The sequence below is a fragment of the Gossypium hirsutum genome, chromosome D03 (assembly GCF_007990345.1).
Source record: "Gossypium hirsutum isolate 1008001.06 chromosome D03, Gossypium_hirsutum_v2.1, whole genome shotgun sequence".
Taxonomy (NCBI): Eukaryota; Viridiplantae; Streptophyta; class Magnoliopsida; order Malvales; family Malvaceae; genus Gossypium; species Gossypium hirsutum.
This window is the reverse complement of record NC_053439.1, coordinates 51,982,530-52,002,072: the sequence shown is the minus strand read 5'-3', so window position 1 is coordinate 52,002,072 and position 19,543 is coordinate 51,982,530. Positions and strand designations below refer to the sequence as shown.

The 19,543-nt window shown below is 38.0% G+C and overlaps 2 protein-coding genes across 2 annotated transcripts; one reads left to right on the top strand and one right to left on the bottom strand.

Moving 5' to 3' along the window:
• The first annotated feature begins 2,894 nt into the window (after positions 1 to 2,894).
• Positions 2,895 to 3,590, top strand: LOC107929235 (coiled-coil domain-containing protein 102A-like). The gene is made up of 2 exons (XM_016860611.2): positions 2,895 to 3,030; positions 3,115 to 3,590. Exons 1-2 carry the CDS (start codon positions 2,895 to 2,897, stop codon positions 3,588 to 3,590), a joined length of 612 nt encoding a protein of 203 aa, XP_016716100.2.
• Positions 3,591 to 18,110: 14,520 nt separating this feature from the next.
• LOC107929209 (dehydration-responsive element-binding protein 1D) lies at positions 18,111 to 18,923 on the bottom strand. Its single transcript, XM_016860585.2, has one exon. It carries the CDS (start codon positions 18,778 to 18,780, stop codon positions 18,175 to 18,177), a length of 606 nt encoding a protein of 201 aa, XP_016716074.2. The 5' UTR covers positions 18,781 to 18,923; the 3' UTR covers positions 18,111 to 18,174.
• Between the last annotated feature and the right edge of the window lie 620 nt (positions 18,924 to 19,543).

The window sequence follows — 19,543 nt, the reverse complement described above, 5'->3', positions numbered from 1 at the left end:
TATTCATATTATCATGTTTATTATTCCATCATGCATATAAATATCATATTTCAAAAAAGGGGAAAATATTTCTAATTGATGCAATATTTAGCGTTTGGAAACTCGAGAAACATGCCCTAAGGTGCTGGGTGTCTGTCTTTCTCGTTCAACCAAACGGCTAAATATCCTTTCAAAATTTACAAAATAAGGCAATGTTTTGCGTTTGGAAATTCGAGGAACGTGCCCTAAGGTGCTGGGTGTCGATTTTTCTCGTTCAACCAAATAGCTAAATATCCTTTCAAAATTTACAAAATAAGGCAATGTTTTGCGTTTGGAAATTCGAGGAACGTGCCCTAAGGTGCTGAGTGTCGATTTTTCTCGTTCAACCAAATAGCTAAATATCCTTTCAAAAATTACAAAATAAGGCAATGTTTTGCGTTTGGAAATTTGAGGAACGTGCCCTAAGGTGCTGGGTTTCGATTTCTCGTTTAACCAAATTGCCAAATATCCTCTTGAATTTTAATCTATGCTATTCGAGTTTTTTTAAGGATCGTATTTTAAATTTCTTTAAAGCTTTTAGTTTTTCGACACTAAGACATTAAGTAATCAACTAGCTACCAATTTTTGGGTGTATCGAGGGTGCTAATCCTTCCTCGTGCGTAACCGACTCCCGAACCCGTTTTTCTGAATTTCGTAGACCAAAAATCGTTGTTTTAATAAAATTAAATTATTTATTAAAAAGACCATTTTTCAAGGTGATCCAATCACATCTTATCAAAAAGGATTGGTGGCGACTCCCGTTTTTGCTTTCATTTTTCAAAACCCAAGTCGACCCCATTTTTCATCAAAAAAATTGTGTCAACAGCTTGGCGACTCCACTGGGGACCTTTTTTTAAAAAAAATAAGTGAGTCGAGCCATGAGTTGATTATTTCTTGTCTTTTTGTCGAAAGTTAAAAATGTGATTTAAATACACGATCCTCTCATTGCATTTCATTTGTTTTGAGTTATAGTTTTCATCATGTTTTGTATTCTAAATTTTTATATCTTTTTGCACATTGCATTGCATGACCGTTGGTCACTCCTTTTAAGTGGGAGTGAGAAGCTATTTCCTTCGTGAAATTTTCACCTCCGTGCAGGATAGTGGATCGCTTTCGGGATACATCTGTACCTATGTCTTCGTGAGATTTTCATCTCCGTGCAGCCATAGGGAAATGTATTCCCCTAAACCGAACTCGGTCTATATGAGCCTATAATGGGTGAAGATCGAGGAATCTGCTGGTTTGGGTACCTTATCTTTAGAACCAAACCACATGTAGTGAACCCTAGGAACCCAGCCTAGATAGAACAACTTCAAACCCATAGTAGATATCCAAATAGGTGCTTTATTATTTCTTGCTTGTATCGGATTTTAATTTTGATACTAACTTATTTTGTTTTGATTGCATGGCATTTTGTCTGCATGGCATTTCATTATAAAAGGCGTTGATTCACATTCGATTACTAGATAGAAAAGCCAATCATGGAAAGTGAATTTCTTAGTAAGGTGGAAGATAATGCGGTTATTCGAATGTGGTCAGAAAAGTCGCAACTCGAGAAAGGTGATAGTCTGACAATGGGGTATGCATCAGAGTTATGGGATTACATCAGCATCAATGTGACTCAAAACAATCTTCAGGAGTTGAAAGAAATTTGAGCTCAATGGAATGATGAAGTCAAACAATTGTTTTACTATAATTATGGTGATTTGCCCTACTTGCTTGACATCAATGTAGATGAACATTTATTTCGAGCTCTGGCCCAATTTTGGAATTCCGCTTATAGCTGCTTCACATTTGGGAAGGTAGACATGGTGCCTACTGTGGAGGAGTATACAACTTTACTTCGTTGTCCAAGAATCCAAGTGGATAAAGTTTATTCTAGAACTGCTAATGTTTCGACTTTTACAAAGAAGTTAACGAGAATGACCGGGATGAGTGAGCAATGGGTCACCGCACGAATCAAACAAAAGGGAGAAAATAGATGTATCCCTTGGAGAAGTTTGCGAGATTAGATTTTGGCACCCCCGGATACAAAGAAAAAGGTTGATGTTTTTGCTTTGAGTATGTATGGGCTGGTTATTTTTCCTAAAGCGTTGGGGCATATAGACGAAGCTGTTACAGATTTGTTTGATCAACTTGATAGGAGGGTCACACCCGTTCCAGCAATTTTGGCTGAAACATTTAGGTCTTTGAGTGTATGTCGAAGAACGAGGGAGGGAAGATTCGTTGGTTGTGCACAACTCTTGTTGGTTTGGTTTTACAGCCACTTCTGGAAGGTGGATAAGATTTCTTATCAAGTTTTCTCAGAAAATTACTCGCCTTTGAAGGAATTAGCAGCGACACCAAGACGTAATGACATCACGGAGGAAAAGTGGATGACGATCCTTCATAATCTACGAGATGAAGATGTTGAATGAAGAGCTTCTTGGATGGTGCCCGACGAGATTTTGTACCGATGTGGGGACTTTGACTGGGTCCCTTTGCTTGGAGTTTGGGGAGCTGTCGGATATGCCCCTTTGCTCGTGTTAAGACAATATAGGTCAAGGCAGTTCGTACCGGCAACGCAAGGGCTAGTTGAGTGTGAGTTTTCTTATAAAGGTAATAACTACAGGGGAAAGATTCGAGAGATGTCTAACGCTTGGAAACGAATTCACCGGATGAAAAGAATTACCGTAGGAGCAACGACAACTCCCGAATATCACGGGTGGCGGAGTAAGAGGATCGATGATAACATCCCAAAGCCAAGAGAAGAATGTGGTCGTTCTATAGAAGAGCATTTACGAATAGTCTCTTCAGAACTAGAGATCATCAAGCAAGACTTCGAAAAAAGAAGTTCAGAGTTTGGAAAGAGGATAGAATAGCTGGAAGAGGAAAAGATGCGTTTAGGACTAGATGCTGATATCCACAAGTTAGAAGCTGAAAAGTTAAGAAAAGGGAAGAATAAGGTTGAAGAGGATTTAGATAGTTTAAAAACGGATTATAAGAGGCTGCGATTGTCAATGCGAACTGCGGGTTTGGGAAAAACATCGGAATAATGGAAACAAGAGATCGAGGAAGAAAATACCAAAGTTGACCAGTGGGAGAAGAAATTTCAAGGTGCCCGAGCTAAAGAAAGCGCCTTGGAGAAAAGTTTATTAGAATGCCAAAATGAAGAAGCAAGATTGAAAGATCGGGTAGCGGAGTTAGAAAGGTCGCTTCACTTGTGCCGTAGTCACAACTCTGTGATCGAGCTAAAAGCAAGTTTGAATAAGATTGAAGAATTGAAGAAAAAAATAGGAGAACTTGAAGATGCACTGCAAAGCTCTGAATCGCGAGAGGAACTTCTTGAAAGGCGTAACGAACAATGCCAAGAGCAGCTCCTCCATTCTCAAAATCAGATTAGAGATAGAGATTACGTGATGGGTGAAGCTATATCTCAAATTCGGGAAGTAGCTGATCATTTGCAAGCTTTAGCAGTTCAGGCCGATGTATTGAGTTTGAAATATGAATCGGAATCAAGTCGGGGTCGAGAGTTAGCTTGGCTCCTTAGGAGAGTTAAGGCTTTGAGCATAAAGGCAAAGCCGTATATGTAATCCACTTTATGTAAAAGAAATTTGTTTTCTAGTTGAGTTTTTTCTAATGAAATTGAATTAGAATCAATGCCTCTTTCTGCATCCATTCATCCTCATTACATTTTATTATGCATTGAAGTTTCAAAAAGGGCCCTAATTAATTAAAATTATGACAGTTATCCTGGAAACCAACGAAAACTTGCCAACTGAACATTGTTACAATACCCGTGCTAAGTCAAAAATTATAGATCAAAGGCTGGAAAAACTAGAACGACTTCAAAAGGAAATGCAAGACCAGTTGCAGACGCAAATGAAAGAACAAATAGAAAAGATTCAGCATGACATGGCATAAAAGATGCAGGAGTCTCAAAATGATCTGATAACTAAGATGACGCAATTATTAAAGGGAGTAGATAAGGGGAAAGGTCCCGTGATTATTAATGAAGAAGAAAACAATGGTGAACCACTTTATCCTCCAAGTTTCACGCCTCTACATGCGCAAGTTCAGACTGAGTCGCATCCGCGAAGACCCTCTGTGTCGATTAGGCCTTAGCAGTTCCAAGGCGATACCTCAATACCAATGAATTTTCAACCCGGAGCGGGCTCTAATCCCGGTGACAGCCCGAATAATATTGCTATCCCAGATCTTGATGAGATGGCTGAAAAGGACAAGGCGAAAGAGGAACTTCCAAAACAATTTGAGGACAAATAGAAATGGATAGAAGAGAAGTTTAGGGCAATAGAAAGCATCGAAAGCTATCATGGAATAGATGCAAAAGATCTGAGCTTGGTTCCGGACTTGGTGTGACCTTACAAATTTAGAATGCCGGAATTCGAGAAATATAACGGGACCAGTTGCCCAGAAGCCCACATTACTATGTTTTGCAGAAGAATGACGGGGTATATTAATAATGATCAATTATTAATACATTGCTTTCAAGAAAGTCTTACAAGAGCGGCGTCAAAGTGGTACAATTAGCTGAGCCGAACCAAAATTGCTACTTGAAGGGATTTAGCACAGGCTTTCATGAGACAGTACAATCATGTCTCGGAAAAGATGTCTGACAGGATAACTCTGCAGAATTTAGAGAAGAAATCGAACGAAAGCTTCAGACAGTATGCACAGAGGTGGAGAGAGGTGGCAGTTCAGGTGCAACCACCGCTTTTGGAAAAAGAGATGACGACGCTTTTTATTAACACATTGAAAGCCCCGTTGATCACTCACATGTTAGGAAGTGCTTCAAAGAATTTCTCGGATATAATCATGAATGGTGAGATGATCGAGCATGCCATCAAAAGTGGAAGAATAGATGAGGAGAGAATAATAGGAGGGCAGCCCCGAAGAAAAGAGAAAATGAAGTGAATAATGTGAATGCCTACGGTAGGTCAATTACCGTGAATCAACCAAAGAAAGTGGTTGCTAATCAACCGGGATCATCAAGACAAGAGTCGGGAGCTAGGCAAACCACTGAAAAGCCCCAGCTCACGGCAATCCCAATGTCGTACAAGGAGTTGTATAAGACTTTATTCAATGCACATGTTAATGCCCCTCGTTATTTGAGTCCTCTACAGCCCCCGTATCCAAAATGGTATGACACGAACGCGCAATGTGATTATCATGCAGGAATTTCTGGGCACTCAATAGAAAATTGTACTGCTTTCAAGAAGGTAGTGGAATGACTTATCAAGTTCGATGTTGTCAAACTTGACGACTCACCTAACGCAGAAAATTCGTTACCTAATCACGCTGATAATGGGGTGAATATGGTGAGCAAAGCTACGGGAGAAGAAGTCAAGATGACATTGCCGAAGTAAAAACTCCATTGAGGCGGGTCGGGAAAGAAATGGCAAAAAGAGGGCTAATTATCTCAAATTCTGAGGAGGGGCATGAGAGGAGAAAATATTGTGAATTCCACCATAAGACAGGGCACGAGATCCAAGAATGTGAAGGATTCAGGGCTTTGGTTCAAAGCATGATGGATAACAAGGAGATGAGGTTCTATGAAGATGTGGAAGAAATGAGGAACATATGCACGACAGAGTCGGGAACAGATACTCCAAAAATAAATCATCCTGTGGTTATTATCTCACGCCCTAAGAGTAATGAGGTTAGGGCTCAAGTAACACCAAAAGTTGTAATTCAAAAAACATCAAATTTCTCATATAAGGATAGCAAGATGGTGCCGTGGAATTATGGATGCAATGTGACTATCTCGGGAAAAGAAGCGGAAAGAAATCAAGAAATAGGCTCTTACACGCGCAATGGGAAATGATATGACACTCAAACAGAGTCGTCCAGGGAAGAGAATTGGAAGAAAGAACAGAAGAAAGGGAAGGCAGCAGAAGTTGAGCCATTGGTTAATGAACCAATAAAAGAAGAGGAGGCGAAGAAGTTTTTGAAGTTTCTGAAACATAGTGAGTACAGTGTTGTGGAGCAACTGCACAAACAGCCAGCCCGCATTTCTGTCTTAGCTTTACTCTTGAGCTCAGTAGTACATCGGGATGCACTCTTGAAGGTATTAAATGAAACATATGTGGCTGACGATATTTCGGTAAACAAGTTGGATCGATTGGTCAATAATATGGGCGCTGACAATTTTATCGTGTTCAATGATGACGAAATACCATCCGGAGGAAGGGGTTCTACTAAAGCCTTGCATGTTACTGTCCGATGCAAAGGGTACACACTCCCGGGGGCCCTGGTTGATAATGGATCTGCACTAAATGTATTGCCTCTATCCACTCTTAGTCGATTACCGGTGGACAGTTCGCATATGAAAGCATACCAGAGTATAGTAAGGGCATTTGATGGGACGGAAAAGAAGGTTATGGGGAGAATTGAGGTACCGTTAAGGATTGGCCCAAGCACTTATGAGGTGGACTTCTTGGTAATGGATATTAAGCCATCCTACAACTGTCTATTGGGAAGACCGTGGATACACTCAGCAGGGGCAGTACCTTCATCATTACATCAGAAGGTGAAGTTGGTATCGGAGGATCGGTTGGTAACAATAGATGCAGAGGAGGATATTATTGCGATGATGACTAGTGAGGCACCTTATGTGGACATCAATAATGAGGCACTGGAATGTTCTTTTCGGTCGTTAGAATTTGTGAACACGATGTTTATTGCGGAGGGAAGTAGAATTTCGATACCGAAAATATCCAGGACCACCGAAATGGGGTTGCGATTGATGGTAAGAAGAGGAGCCTCACCAGGGAAAGGACTGGGAAAATATCTTCAGGGAATGATTGAAGCTCCAATGCTGAAGGAAAGTTCGATAGTTTTGGCTTAGGATACAAGCCAAACATGAAACAGAAGAAGAAAGAAATAGAGAAAAGACAAGAGAAAAGAAAGGCGCGTTTGAGCGGATGTGAAGCTAAGTGGGAGCCTTTAACCTTTCCCCACATATCTACATCTTTTGTGCCGGGAGGATTTATTCATTCTGAGGGTGGAATGTCCAGTAACAAAGGCATTGAATGAATGTTGGAAAATATCCACATCAACGCTATAGAAACAACGGAAAAAAGGGCCTTGTTAGAGATCTGCCCATACGAACCTGGGAGCGAGCTAAACAATTGGACTGCCGAAGAAATCCCTGTAGTCTTTAGGGCTTATTCAGAGTAATGCTCAGAACATTCCTATTGTTTTCGGCCTCGAAACTATATGAAAACTTTTGTGAAATAGGCTTGGGCCTAAAAATTATTATTTTAATGAAATACATATTTATATTCATCTCGATTAATTACTCTTTTTTCCTTTCTATGCAAATACATATTTTCCATTTGGTTGATTGTCTTACAAACAATTCTTTCATTTGTAACTCTTTTGCACAAATATTTATTCATAAATTTATATATTCTTGGTATATTTTTTGATATGCCCTCATAGGTCCTCAGATATCAATGACATGAATGACGCTGCTTCAAACACGAGGCCTATTTTTGAGCAAGAAATGTGTTTGGAGGGATCTCACGACTTTGAAAATGACGAAGATTATGGTGCATCTCCGGACTTGTTAAGAATGGTGGAACAAGAGGATAAGCAGATCTTACCTCATAAGGAGTCATTAGAAATTGTGAGCCTAGAAGATGGAAAAGAGTTGAAAATTGGAACCGAAATCACCGCAGAGACAAAACAGGACCTCATTGAATTGCTCTAAGAGTTCAAAGATGTTTTCGCTTGGTCCTACCAAGATATGCCCGGGCTAAATACTAGCATTGTGAAACATCGTCTGCCCATAAAAGAAGATTGTAAACCAGTTCAACAGAAGCTTAGAAGGATGAGACCTGATATTGTGTTGAAAATAAAAGAAGAAGTCAAAAAGTAATTTGACGCTGGATTCTTACAAGAAATCAAATATTCAGAGTGGGTAGCAAACATCGTCTCTATTCCCAAGAAGGATGGAAAAGTCGAATGTGCGTGGATTACAGAGACCTGAACAAGGCTAGTCTAAACGATAATTTTCCATTGCCTCACATTGATACTTTGGTAGATAATACGACAGGCTACTCACTATTCTCTTTCATGGATGGCTTTTCTGGTTACAATCAAATAAAGATGCACCCTGAAGATATGGGGAAAACAACATTCATTACTCTATGGGAAACATTTTTTTACAAAGTAATGCCCTTCGGATTGAAGAATGCGGGAGCAACATGTCAAAGAGCTATGGTGATTTTGTTTCATGACGATGCATAAGGAGATCGAAGTTTATGTTGATGATATGATCGCGAAGTCTAGAACTGAAAAAGAGCATATTCAAGTCTTGAAAAAGTTATTTTTGAGATTGAAAAAATTTCAGCTTAAGCTTAACCCGGCAAAATGCACGTTTGGAGCCAGATCAGGGAAGTTATTAGGCTTCATAGTTAGCAAAAAGGGGATTGAGGTTGACCCAGACAAAGTAAAGGCAATACGAGATCTACCTCCCCCGCGCACTCAGAAGGAAGTTCGAGGTTTCCTAGGGAGATTGAATTACATTGCTCGATTCATTTTACAATTAACGGAGAAATGTGATCTAGTGTTCCGTCTCTTAAAGAAACATAATCCGGGTGAATGGGATGAGGAATGTCAGAGGGCTTTCGATAAGATAAAGCAATACTCGGCTAATACTTCAGTACTATTGACGCCAAGTCCAGATAGGCCATTAATACTGTATCTAACAGTGTTCGAGAATTCTATGGGATGCGTATTGGGCCAACATGATGAGACAGGAAAGAAAGAGAGGGCAATATACTATCTCAGTAAGAAATTTACTGATTGCGAAATGAGATACTCATCAATTGAGAAGTTGTGTTGTGCTTTAATCTGGGCAACCCGAAGACTAAGGTAGTATATGTTGTATCATACGACTTGGCTGATTTCTAAGTTGGATCCTTTGAAGTATATGATGGAATCAATTGCTTTAAACGGGAGAATGGCTAGATGGCAGATTCTGCTATCTGAGTTTGACATAGTTTATGTAAGTCAGAAGGTCGTAAAGGAAAGTACGATAGCCGGCTTCTTGGCCAGTAAAGCTGTGGAAGACTATGAGTCTTTGGACTTCGATTTTCCAAATGAGGACCTGATGTATGTGGCGAGTACCGAAGAAAATCTTCAAATAGATAACGTATGGAGGTTAAATTTTGATGGAGCTTCGAATGCTACGGGTAATAGAATTGGGGCAGTCTTGGTATCCCCAAAGGGAGATCATTATCCTGTTGCTAGCAAGTTGGACTTCGATTGCACAAATAATATGGCAGAATATGAAGCATGTATTATGGGCATCCGTGCAGCCATTGAATGAAACATCAAAGTGCTAAGAGTATATGGGGATTCTGCATTGGTGATATACCAACTTAAAGGGGAATGGGAGACTAGGGACCCTAAGTTAATTGATTATAGAAAACTGGTCCTTGAATTGGCTGATGAATTTGACGATATCACCTTCTATTATCTTCCACGAGAGGAAAACCAGATGGCTGACGTATTAGCTACTCTAGTTTTGATGATTCAGGTGAATAGACTCGAGGCAATGAGGCCTATTCAGATGAGTATCTATGAGACCCCAGCTCATTGCTGCAACATTGGAGAGGAGGGGAAAGATGATTGTCCTTGGTATCAGAATATCCTACAGTACGTGAAGAATCAGGAGTACCCTAATCAAGCGATAGAGAATGACAAAAGAACTCTTAGAAGAACAGCCATCGAATATGTCCTAGATGGGGAAGTGTTATACAGAAGAAAGAAGGATCAGGTACTGTTAAGATGTGTGGATGCCGTGGAAGCCAAGAAAATTTTGGAGGAAGTACATGAGGGTATTTGTGGGACGCACGCCAATGGTTTTACGATGGCCAGATAGATAATGAGATTTGGGTACTATTGGTCCACCATGGAAGGAGATTGCATTGATTATGCCAAGAAATGCCACAAATGCCAAATTTACGGAGACAAAATACATGCACCTCCTTCACCTCTTCACGTCATGACCTCTCATTGGCTGTTTTCCATGTGGGGTATGGATGTTATTGGGCCAATATCACTAAAGGCTTCTAATGGGCATCGCTTCATCTTCGTGGTCATTGATTACTTTACCAAGTGGGTGGAAGCTGTTTTATATGCAAACGTCACGAAGTCGGCAGTCAGCAAATTCTTGAAGAAAGAGATTATTTGTCGATATGGAATACCTGAGAAAATCATATCCGACAATGCGTTAAATTTGAATAATAGCACAATAGCTGAGGTTTGCAGCCAATTTAAAATCAAACATCATAACTCGTCGCCGTATCGTCCAAAAATGAATGGTGCAGTGGAGACGACAAATAATAATATTAAAAGGATTGTGGGGAAAATGACTGAAACTTACAAGGATTGGCATGAGAAGTTATCATTTGCTCTCCTTGCCTATCGAACATCTGTTAGAACTTCTACTGGGGCAACACCTTTTTCTCTGGTATATGGAATGGAGGCGGTATTACCTATTGAAGTTGAAATCCCTTCTCTACGGGTGTTATCTGAACTACAGTTGGACGAAGCCGATTGAGTCCAATCTCGGTACGATCAGTTGAACCTAATAGAAGAAAAGAGGCTAAGAGCTATTCGCCACGGGCAAATGTACCAGAAACGAATGATGCGAGCCTATAATAAAAAGGTCCGCCCAGAGAGTTTCGTGAAGGAGACTTGGTGCTAAAAAAGATTCTCCCCATGTAAAAGGATTCAAGAGGAAAATGGATGCCAAATTGGGAAGGTCCTTATGTTGTAGAGAAGGCCTTTTCCGGTGGGGCTTTGATCTTATGTGAGATGGATGGCAAAAGTTTGCCAAATCCTGTAAATGCAAACTCCGTCAAGAAATACTTCACTTGAGAAAAAAGGGAACCAAAGTGAAAACCCGCAAAGGGCGCTTTGCTTCCTAAAAAAAAACTTTGGAGAGGCTAGGGTGAAAACCCGCGAAGGGCACCTTGAGGCCAAATGGGCTTAAGTAGAAAACCCGAAAAGGGTGGCTCAAGTATTGATCGAATTGGGGCATAAGGTGATTTGAGCAGATCAAATTCTGATTAGGGGCACGTGAAGATCTTGCTTTACCCGAACCAACAAGAAAGGATATGCGACGTCTTGGAGCATTGACAGAGAGTTGCAGATCTCCTAAACACATGTCAAACTCCGAATGGTCTTCAGAAAGTTTGTACAGAGAAATTCAAGCTGCGATAACTAGGGCACCTAGTTCTTATTCTATTTATATGTATATTCTTGAAAATACGTTTTTTCTTTTTGCTAAGATACACATTCTCAATCCACTTCTTTGTTATCTTTCTTTCACTATCTTCGATGTTTTATTTCTTTTTGAGTTATGATCAGAACCAGCTTTATTCTTATCCATTGTTATGAACTTTTTGCAAATATGTTGTATGGACTAATAAAACTTTCACAAAGGAAGTTTTGCATATTACTCTGAAAAGTTTCTAAATAATAAAGGAGCCTGAAGCAGGACTATTGTTTAGAACACACCAAATTTAAAGGTTGGAAATTTGGGAAAGAATAGTCTAAATTTAGACTTTCTCTTTGGATTTTTGTTGTCAAATGCGTTGATTGGCAAAACGCCATGTTGGTGACAAAGCTTACACAAACAAGCAAGCAATGACCATCAGGCAATAGGAAGAGATTACCTTAGAGAAGAGAGCCTTCATTTGCACATGAATACGACACCTTGAGAATGGTGTAAGAAACCAGAACGATTTAGATCCTATATCCTTGATTTGTGATAAGATAGGATTGAGATGAAAGCCACATATTTTTACTATTGGATTGCAGTGGGATAATGACGGCACAAATTGTGCGCCCTAATAGATTAAACTTTGAGGTTTACAATGGGGGCAACTTGGCTAAATGTTTCTTCAGAATAGCCAGTCAAGCAAAAAGGGTGCTGTAGCACGTCAGTCACAAAGCCTTAATAAACTTCGAGTAATGACAACCTAAGCGAGATCATACTCGGAAATATAAAATTCTACATTCATGCAAACACCATTCACACATGTCTAGTTAGGAGCATTTGATTCATTTTTTATCGTGCCATCCTAATCATTAGGCATAATTAGGTTTATTATACAGGTCATGTTCCCTAGAGAACAGATCGGTGAATATTAGAGATCTTATCTCCTTGAGATTACGGCGGAGCAGATCGAAGACACTATCCTATCTCCCTGAAGTTACAGTGGAGCGGATTAAAATAAAAGATCTTATCTCTCTGAAGTTACAGTAGAGTAGATCGCATCAGGTCATATCTCTCTGAGGTTACAGTGGAGTAGACCGAAGAATTTCAGATCTTATCTCCCTGAGGTTATAGTGGAGCAGATTGAAGCCAGAGATCTTATCTCCCTGAGATTACAGTGGAGCAGATTGAAGCTAGTGATCTTATCTTCTTGAGATTACAGTGGAGTAGATCGCATCAAGTCTTATCTCCCTGAGGTTACAGTGGAGCAGATTGAAGCCAGAGATCTTATCTCATTGAGATTACAGTGGAGCAGATCGAATCAAGTCCTATCTTCCTAAGCAGTAGTTGAGTAGGTTGAACCTTGCAGATTTTATCTCCCTAAGTAGTAGTGGAGCAGACAGAACCAATCTTATCTCCTTGAAGTTGCAAAAGAGTGGATTAAAATCACAAACTTCATCCCCTGAAGTCCTTGCGAAGAAGATCGAAGCAACAAGGCACAGTGGACTGGAATAAAGTTATTCGAAGAAGAGAAGCATCAGAAAAAGTTAAGACTTGGCGTGACCGGGCAAAATTGGTCAGTTTGAAGTCTTTGCTCTGTTCTCGTTACACGACAACGAACAAAGAGGGGCAGCTGTAGGACTCAATTTATGCTCGGGCCCAAAATTAAATGACCCATGTACAACAGGCCTAAAACGGCCCAAATTCTAAAAAACCTAGACGGCCCATTGGAGCCCAAAAATCAAGCAAGCACCAGGGAACCCTAGGGTTCCCTGCCCTCTCGTGCCGTTCCCCCCTTTTTCGGGCCACTTGAGGTGCTTCGTCCCGAGGTCTGCCTCCCTTTTGCACCGAAATGGCAAGGTCACCTCCGTTGACCTTGCCTAACCCTGCAAACAAAGCAAAAAGGAGAACAACAGCAGCAACAATAGCAATATTGGACAGAAATGATAAAAATAAAATAGGGAATAGAATAGATTTTTTTGGATTATCTGTTTATTTGGCTATAAAAGCCACCAAAATCTGTATTCAAAAGGGGACCGAATAAAAAAAACGAGATCAAAAAAAGAAAGATTGAAAAGGTTGATTCCAGTTCATTTTTTGTTCTTGTGTCCCTTCTTTAGTTGTTCTTTGTTTTATTGTTTATATTTTATTTTATTTTCATTATCTGTTATATTGTTCCTTTTAAACACAAAAAAAACAACAAAAAGGGGTACCTGTTCGCTTCGAAGGTCGGCGTCGGTGTCCATCTTCGTCGTCGTCGGAGTCGAACGCGCGGGGAGGGACTTCTTTTCCTTTTTTCCCCTCTTGAATGCGTGGTGGAGAAGGCCAAGCCTTCAGGGAAGCGAAAGGAGAGGGCTGAAAAGCCCACTTCGCGCATCTCCGATCACCGGCCGTGGAGGCGGCGCGGCGGAGGCCTGGAACCCAAAAAGGTCGGGTGCTTGAGAGGAAAAGGGAGGAATTTTTCAATTTTTTTTCTTTCGGTGGCTGAAATGAATTTTTGAAAAAAATTGGGTTTAAATAACCCCATAGAACGACGCCGTTTGGGCTTAGGGTTTAGAGATCAAAAACGGCATTGTTTTGGTCTCTGACCCGCGCGGTGACCCGACCCGAGGGGAGGATCCGCGTGTTTTTGCCTCTTGGATTATTTGCGGGATTGGCCCCCTGATTTTATAGTGTTTTTAATGCAGTTTTTCGCATATTTTCAATTTTGGCCTTAAATTTTTCTGTTGTTTCGATTTGGTCCTTAGACCGTGCGCTTGGATTCCGCTGGAACGGCACCGTTTGAGTGACGTGGAATATTGCACGTTTGGTCCTCATCCTTTTGTAGCGTGTTTTAATTACCTTTTTTTATTTTATGATTTGGGCTTTAACTTTATCCCTAATTTCGATTTAATCCCCTCCGTTTTTTATTTTATTTTTCTTTATTTATTAATTTCTGTTTTGTTTATATTTTCATTTACCTTATGTATGTGTGTATACATTACTTTAATATGTGCTTTTTTATTATATATTATTGTTAAAACTATTGTACATATTTATTATTATTATTTTACAGTCTCAAGTATATATGTGTGAACAAGTTTTTATGATATATGTATATACATATTTTTTTAAATTTGTATAAGTATGCACATTATTATATCTTAGTTTGTTTTATATATTTATGTACATACACGTGTTTTCATAATGTACATACTTATATTTTTTACATTTTAACATTTTATAATCTATATACATATACATGTAGATACTTATATTTTATAACATATATATTTTTCATATTTTTATAATTTTATGTATATACATACATATATAGTCCATTTTTATGTACACACTTTTCATTTTATAATTTTCACCTATTTTCCTTTTATGTCTGTTTACGTATTTATTTATATGCCCATTTTTATGCTTTAGTTTATTTATTTATTTGCTATGGTATATGCATGATTGATTTATCTTATTATTCGTTTTTGTTCATTTTTTATTATTCATATTATCATGTTTATTATTCCATCATGCATATAAATATCATATTTCAAAATAGGGGAAAATATTTCTAATTGATGCAATATTTAGCGTTTGGAAACTCGAGAAACATGCCCTAAGGTGCTGGGTGTCTGTCTTTCTCGTTCAACCAAACGGCTAAATATCCTTTCAAAATTTACAAAATAAGGCAATGTTTTGCGTTTAGAAATTCGAGGAACGTGCCCTAAGGTGTTGGGTGTCGATTTTTCTCGTTCAACCAAATAGCTAAATATCCTTTCAGAATTTACAAAATAAGGCAATGTTTTGCGTTTGGAAATTCGAGGAACGTGCCCTAAGGTGCTGGGTGTCGATTTTTCTCGTTCAACCAAATAGCTAAATATCCTTTCAAAAATTACAAAATAAGGCAATGTTTTGCGTTTGGAAATTTGAGGAACATGCCCTAAGGTGCTGGGTTTCGATTTCTCGTTTAACCAAATTGCCAAATATCCTCTTGAATTTTAATCTATGCTATTCGGGTTTTTTTAAGGATCGTATTTTAAATTTCTTTAAAGCTTTTAGTTTTTCGACACTAAGACATTAAGTAATCAACTAGGTACCAATTTTTGGGCGTATCGAGGGTGGTAATCCTTCCTCGTGCGTAACCGACTCCCGAACCCGTTTTTCTGAATTTCGTAGACCAAAAATCGTTGTTTTAATAAAATTAAATTGTTTATTAAAAACAACCACTTTTCAAGGTGATCCAATCACATCTTATCAAAAAGGATTGGTGGCGACTCCCGTTTTTGCTTTCATTTTTCAAAACCCAAGTCGACCCCGTTTTTCATCAAAAAAATAACACAAGTATCACACTAGGAAAAATTTTGTAAAACAATTTTGAAACGTGGAGTGTAATTAGTCTATTAATTAAGTCGGTTCAAGAGATTTAATAACATTAATTTTTTCTGTAACCATAATAACATTAAATTTAACGTCATCTTCACTTCCAATTTACTCCCTTCTTGCATTATAAATTAGTAAGTTTGAATTATTCCATTATCATCAACATACCTTTTCACCATCATCACCATGAATAAAATTCCATAAACTCCATTTCCGTGCTTATTTTATTACTGTACGGGAACACCATGTGTGAATCAAAATGCAAGAAACCCGAAGAGCCACCATTGCATGAAATTACGTAACCAATTACATGTCCCATGAAGAAACGACTCGATGCTTTCGTTACGACCTAACCAACAATTACCTAGGAACCAGGTTGTTAAAACCTCGTCAAGAAACCAGGTTTTGTTTCAGGTGCAGTTTAACCCCCGACACTATATACTACTGTAGCACGACCAATGGTTCATTTGTTGCCTACAAAAACAGCTATGATTGTGTACAAAACAAGGTTAGTCTTTGTGAATGGAGGATTTATGAATCGTATGCCGAGGTTTATTCATTGAATCAACAGAGATGGATTCGGTTCGATTATGAACAAGTTAAGGATCCAGGATGTTATAAGAATGTGTGTTAAGGTTTCCGCGTGAATATTCTTAACATAAAGCTTCATGTGATAATGAAAGTTCTCAACCCAGTGCGTTTCATTAGTTTAATGTTGTCTTTGTATGATCTTTGTTCGAATTTTGAAAGAATGGGTTGATTTTATAAGTATTCAATGTCTATATTTTTTTTATAAATTTATATTTTGGTTATTCAACTTCAAAAAGTTATAAATAGTCATTGAATACTATTCGGAAGTTTCCATTTAAGTTACTGGCTGGTTTAAATTGATGTTGTACACGGCCTTCTTTGTTTGCACCTTTTGCACCAATTGAAAGTTTTCCTTCTCTTCTACAATTCAATTTTTTTTCTAAAACAACTTTTAGCATCATGAATTTACGAACCAAAACTCAAACAAATTTCTTCATTGATCTCCAATATTGATAGTTAGATCGACTTGGATCTAAGGTATGTTCTTTTACTCATTGATGGGTACTAGTCGTCAAATGTCACTTGGAGCTTGTTAACCAAACTTAAAAAAAAAACAAACTTAAGAGCCTAAACTTTTAAATAATTCAATGACTTAAATGAAAAACTTTAAATAGTTCATTGACCAATTTTTATCTTTTTGAACTTGAGTGACCAAAACAAATATGTAAAATTAGTTCTTCTAATTTATAAATGAGCAATTTAATCCTTATTCATTTAATTTTAAAACAAATATGTAAAATTATAAATAAGGCTCAATGCACACTTTAGTCCCTAAAGTATATCATTTTTCTCACTTTAGTCCTTAAAGATTTTTGGCCCACTCTAATCCCTAATGTTATCAAATGTTTGCACTGTTTAACGTCAAAGCTTACCACTATTTAAAGTTTTATTCCTTTCAATTTTTTTTCCCTTAAATTGGAAGGAAAATACACTTAAGCGTACTCGAACTCATGCCCTTCTTGTTGCTGCCATAGCAATAGTACCAACTAAGTTGAAGTTCAATCAACCCCTTTACTTCAAAATTAAATGTATAGGAATTTGTATAAAAAAAATTGTATATGAGTTAAACTGCATACTTCTATAATAAAGAGACTAATTTATGCTTCAAATTATTTTATAAGGACCCATCCGACAATTTAACCATTAATAATTGAATACCAACAAAAGAATGACTAGTGGAAAAAAGAAGGATTTTTTTTTAAATGTGTGGTTATCATTGAAAAACAGAGAGCCTAAAACTTCTCGAAGTACATGCCCGTAACTAGTTGACTTAAACTTCAACATCCTATTACTAGTTGAAAATACCCATAAAAATATAAGAATACACCATAAAAAGAAATAAAAAGAATTTTATGGGTGCTAAGGGTCTGCGAGGCATGCCACTTTAATCTTTTAAAAAATTACTAGTTAAAGCCAGCACTCAGGTGAAAATTTTAATACAATGTCCATAAATTAATCCTTTTCTGTATCCCCTATAAAAATGAGATAAGAAAAGAAAAGAATCAAAGAGATAGAGAGATAAAACAAGGAATCAAAGGAACCATGGATGCTTTCTATCATCATTCAATGCTTTACCAAACTTACCACCTTCCTTTCTTCTTCAAATTTCCTCCTCTAGCTTCTACCACCCCTTTGCTATTATCCTCTTCCCTTAAGGTATTCAGTTTTTGTAAAGATATTGGCTTGTGGTGGGTTGTTTTTAGATTCTGAGTTTTTATTTTTTTACGTGCTTGTTTTAGGAAATGGAATGCGTTGATGTAGCTTTGAAGACCAGTTTTAGGAAGGAGATATGCCTTTGAAATCAGATTACAATGACTTTAACCAGAAGAACCCAGCTGAGAGCTGGTTTTAACCAGTAATATTTTTTTAAATTAATAATTGTTAGAAACGATTATGTTCGTAAATAATTTTTTAATTATTTTTTAATATTAATTTTGTAAAAGATTACATTACTGAATAAAAAATCAGTAACTCCACAAGGAAACATCGATATCACTATCATCATCATCATCATCCCGATTAGTACTCCTAGGTGGAGAAAGTAAAAGCCCTTCAGCCATGCTAGCAAGCAAGTTCGGCATGTCGAACATTGCTTCTTCATCCACAAAGTTAACCTCGACGCCACTCGAACAAGCCTCCACACTTCCCTGCCTTGTGCCACCGCCCCCCAAAGGTTCCTCCGATTCTTTAGGCCTAAACGCTTCGGCCGCCTCCACAGCTGCTCGTCTAATGTCGATAGCATCCATTGAAGCCGGCAAAGGCAACTTCCAAGCTGAATCAGCAAAATTAAGGCAAGCACTTTTACCTCTAAACGCTAATGCAGCAACATCATGTGCTCGTGCAGCCATTTCAGGTGTAGGATAAGTACCGAGCCAAATGCGAGTTTTTTTATTAGGCTCACGTAACTCACATACCCATTTGTTCACTTTCCTTTGTCGTACACCTCTAAAAATAGGATGACGAGTCTCTTTGAATATTCTCCTCCCTGCACGTTTCTTTGGCTTACTCGTTGCTAATGAATAAACTTCTTCGGATGACGATGACGGTGTCTCCGCCGTTTCTGCCGCCATAAAGTAAAAGACTTTTGTGTTGGGCTTTTTAAGCTGCAAAAAAAAACCTATGAGAGTTGGATTTGGAACTTAAAGAGGGAAGGATAGTGAAACTTTATTGTGTGGGTTTTTAAGGAATGGCTGACGCCTGGCGGCCTTGCGATTTTCACACGGACGCCCATACGAAGAAAGAGGGAACAATTAATGTATGTTCCACGGTTTCCACATAGGGAGGATTAAGCCAAGAAATAGGTTGACAAAGAAAACTAGGAAAGTCCAAGCGCAACCCAAATCACTTTCAAATTACCCAAGTCCAGGTTCTTTAACGAGTTTTTGACTTTCAGCATATTTTTCTAAGGGTAAACTATTAAAATAGTCATTTTTATTTGTCTTATATTACATCTTAGTCATTTATGTTTGAAATATTACATTTTAGCCACTTATGTTATTATATTGTAACATTTTAGTCATTGAGCCGTTAATTTTAGTTAACAATGTAATGGCAAGGTGATGTGACACGATAAAATCATCATATTAAATAAAAATTTTAGGTTAAATTCTACAATTGGCCCCTATACTTTTTCGTTTTGAGCAATTTAATTTTTTCTTTTATATTCTTTAACTTTCTTTTTCTTTTTCCTTTCTTTTTCATTTTCTTTTGCTTCTCTCTCTATTTTTCTCTCTTCTCTATTTCTTTTAGCATAGTTTTTCTATGTTTTCCATTTGTTAAAACTAATCTCTATACTTTTATTTTGGTATTGGGTATTTTTTATACGTTCTGTTT

Excerpts from the sequence above, each read along its gene's own strand:
- LOC107929235 (XM_016860611.2), top strand. The coding sequence starts at position 2,895 with ATGCGTTTAGGACTAGATGCTGATATCCACAAGTTAGAAGCTGAAAAG. Across the intron at positions 3,031-3,114 it reads ATTGTCAATGCGAACTGCGG|GTGCCCGAGCTAAAGAAAGC; the intron begins GTTTGGGAAAAA and ends AGAAATTTCAAG.
- LOC107929209 (XM_016860585.2), bottom strand. The coding sequence starts at position 18,780 with ATGGCGGCAGAAACGGCGGAGACACCGTCATCGTCATCCGAAGAAGTT.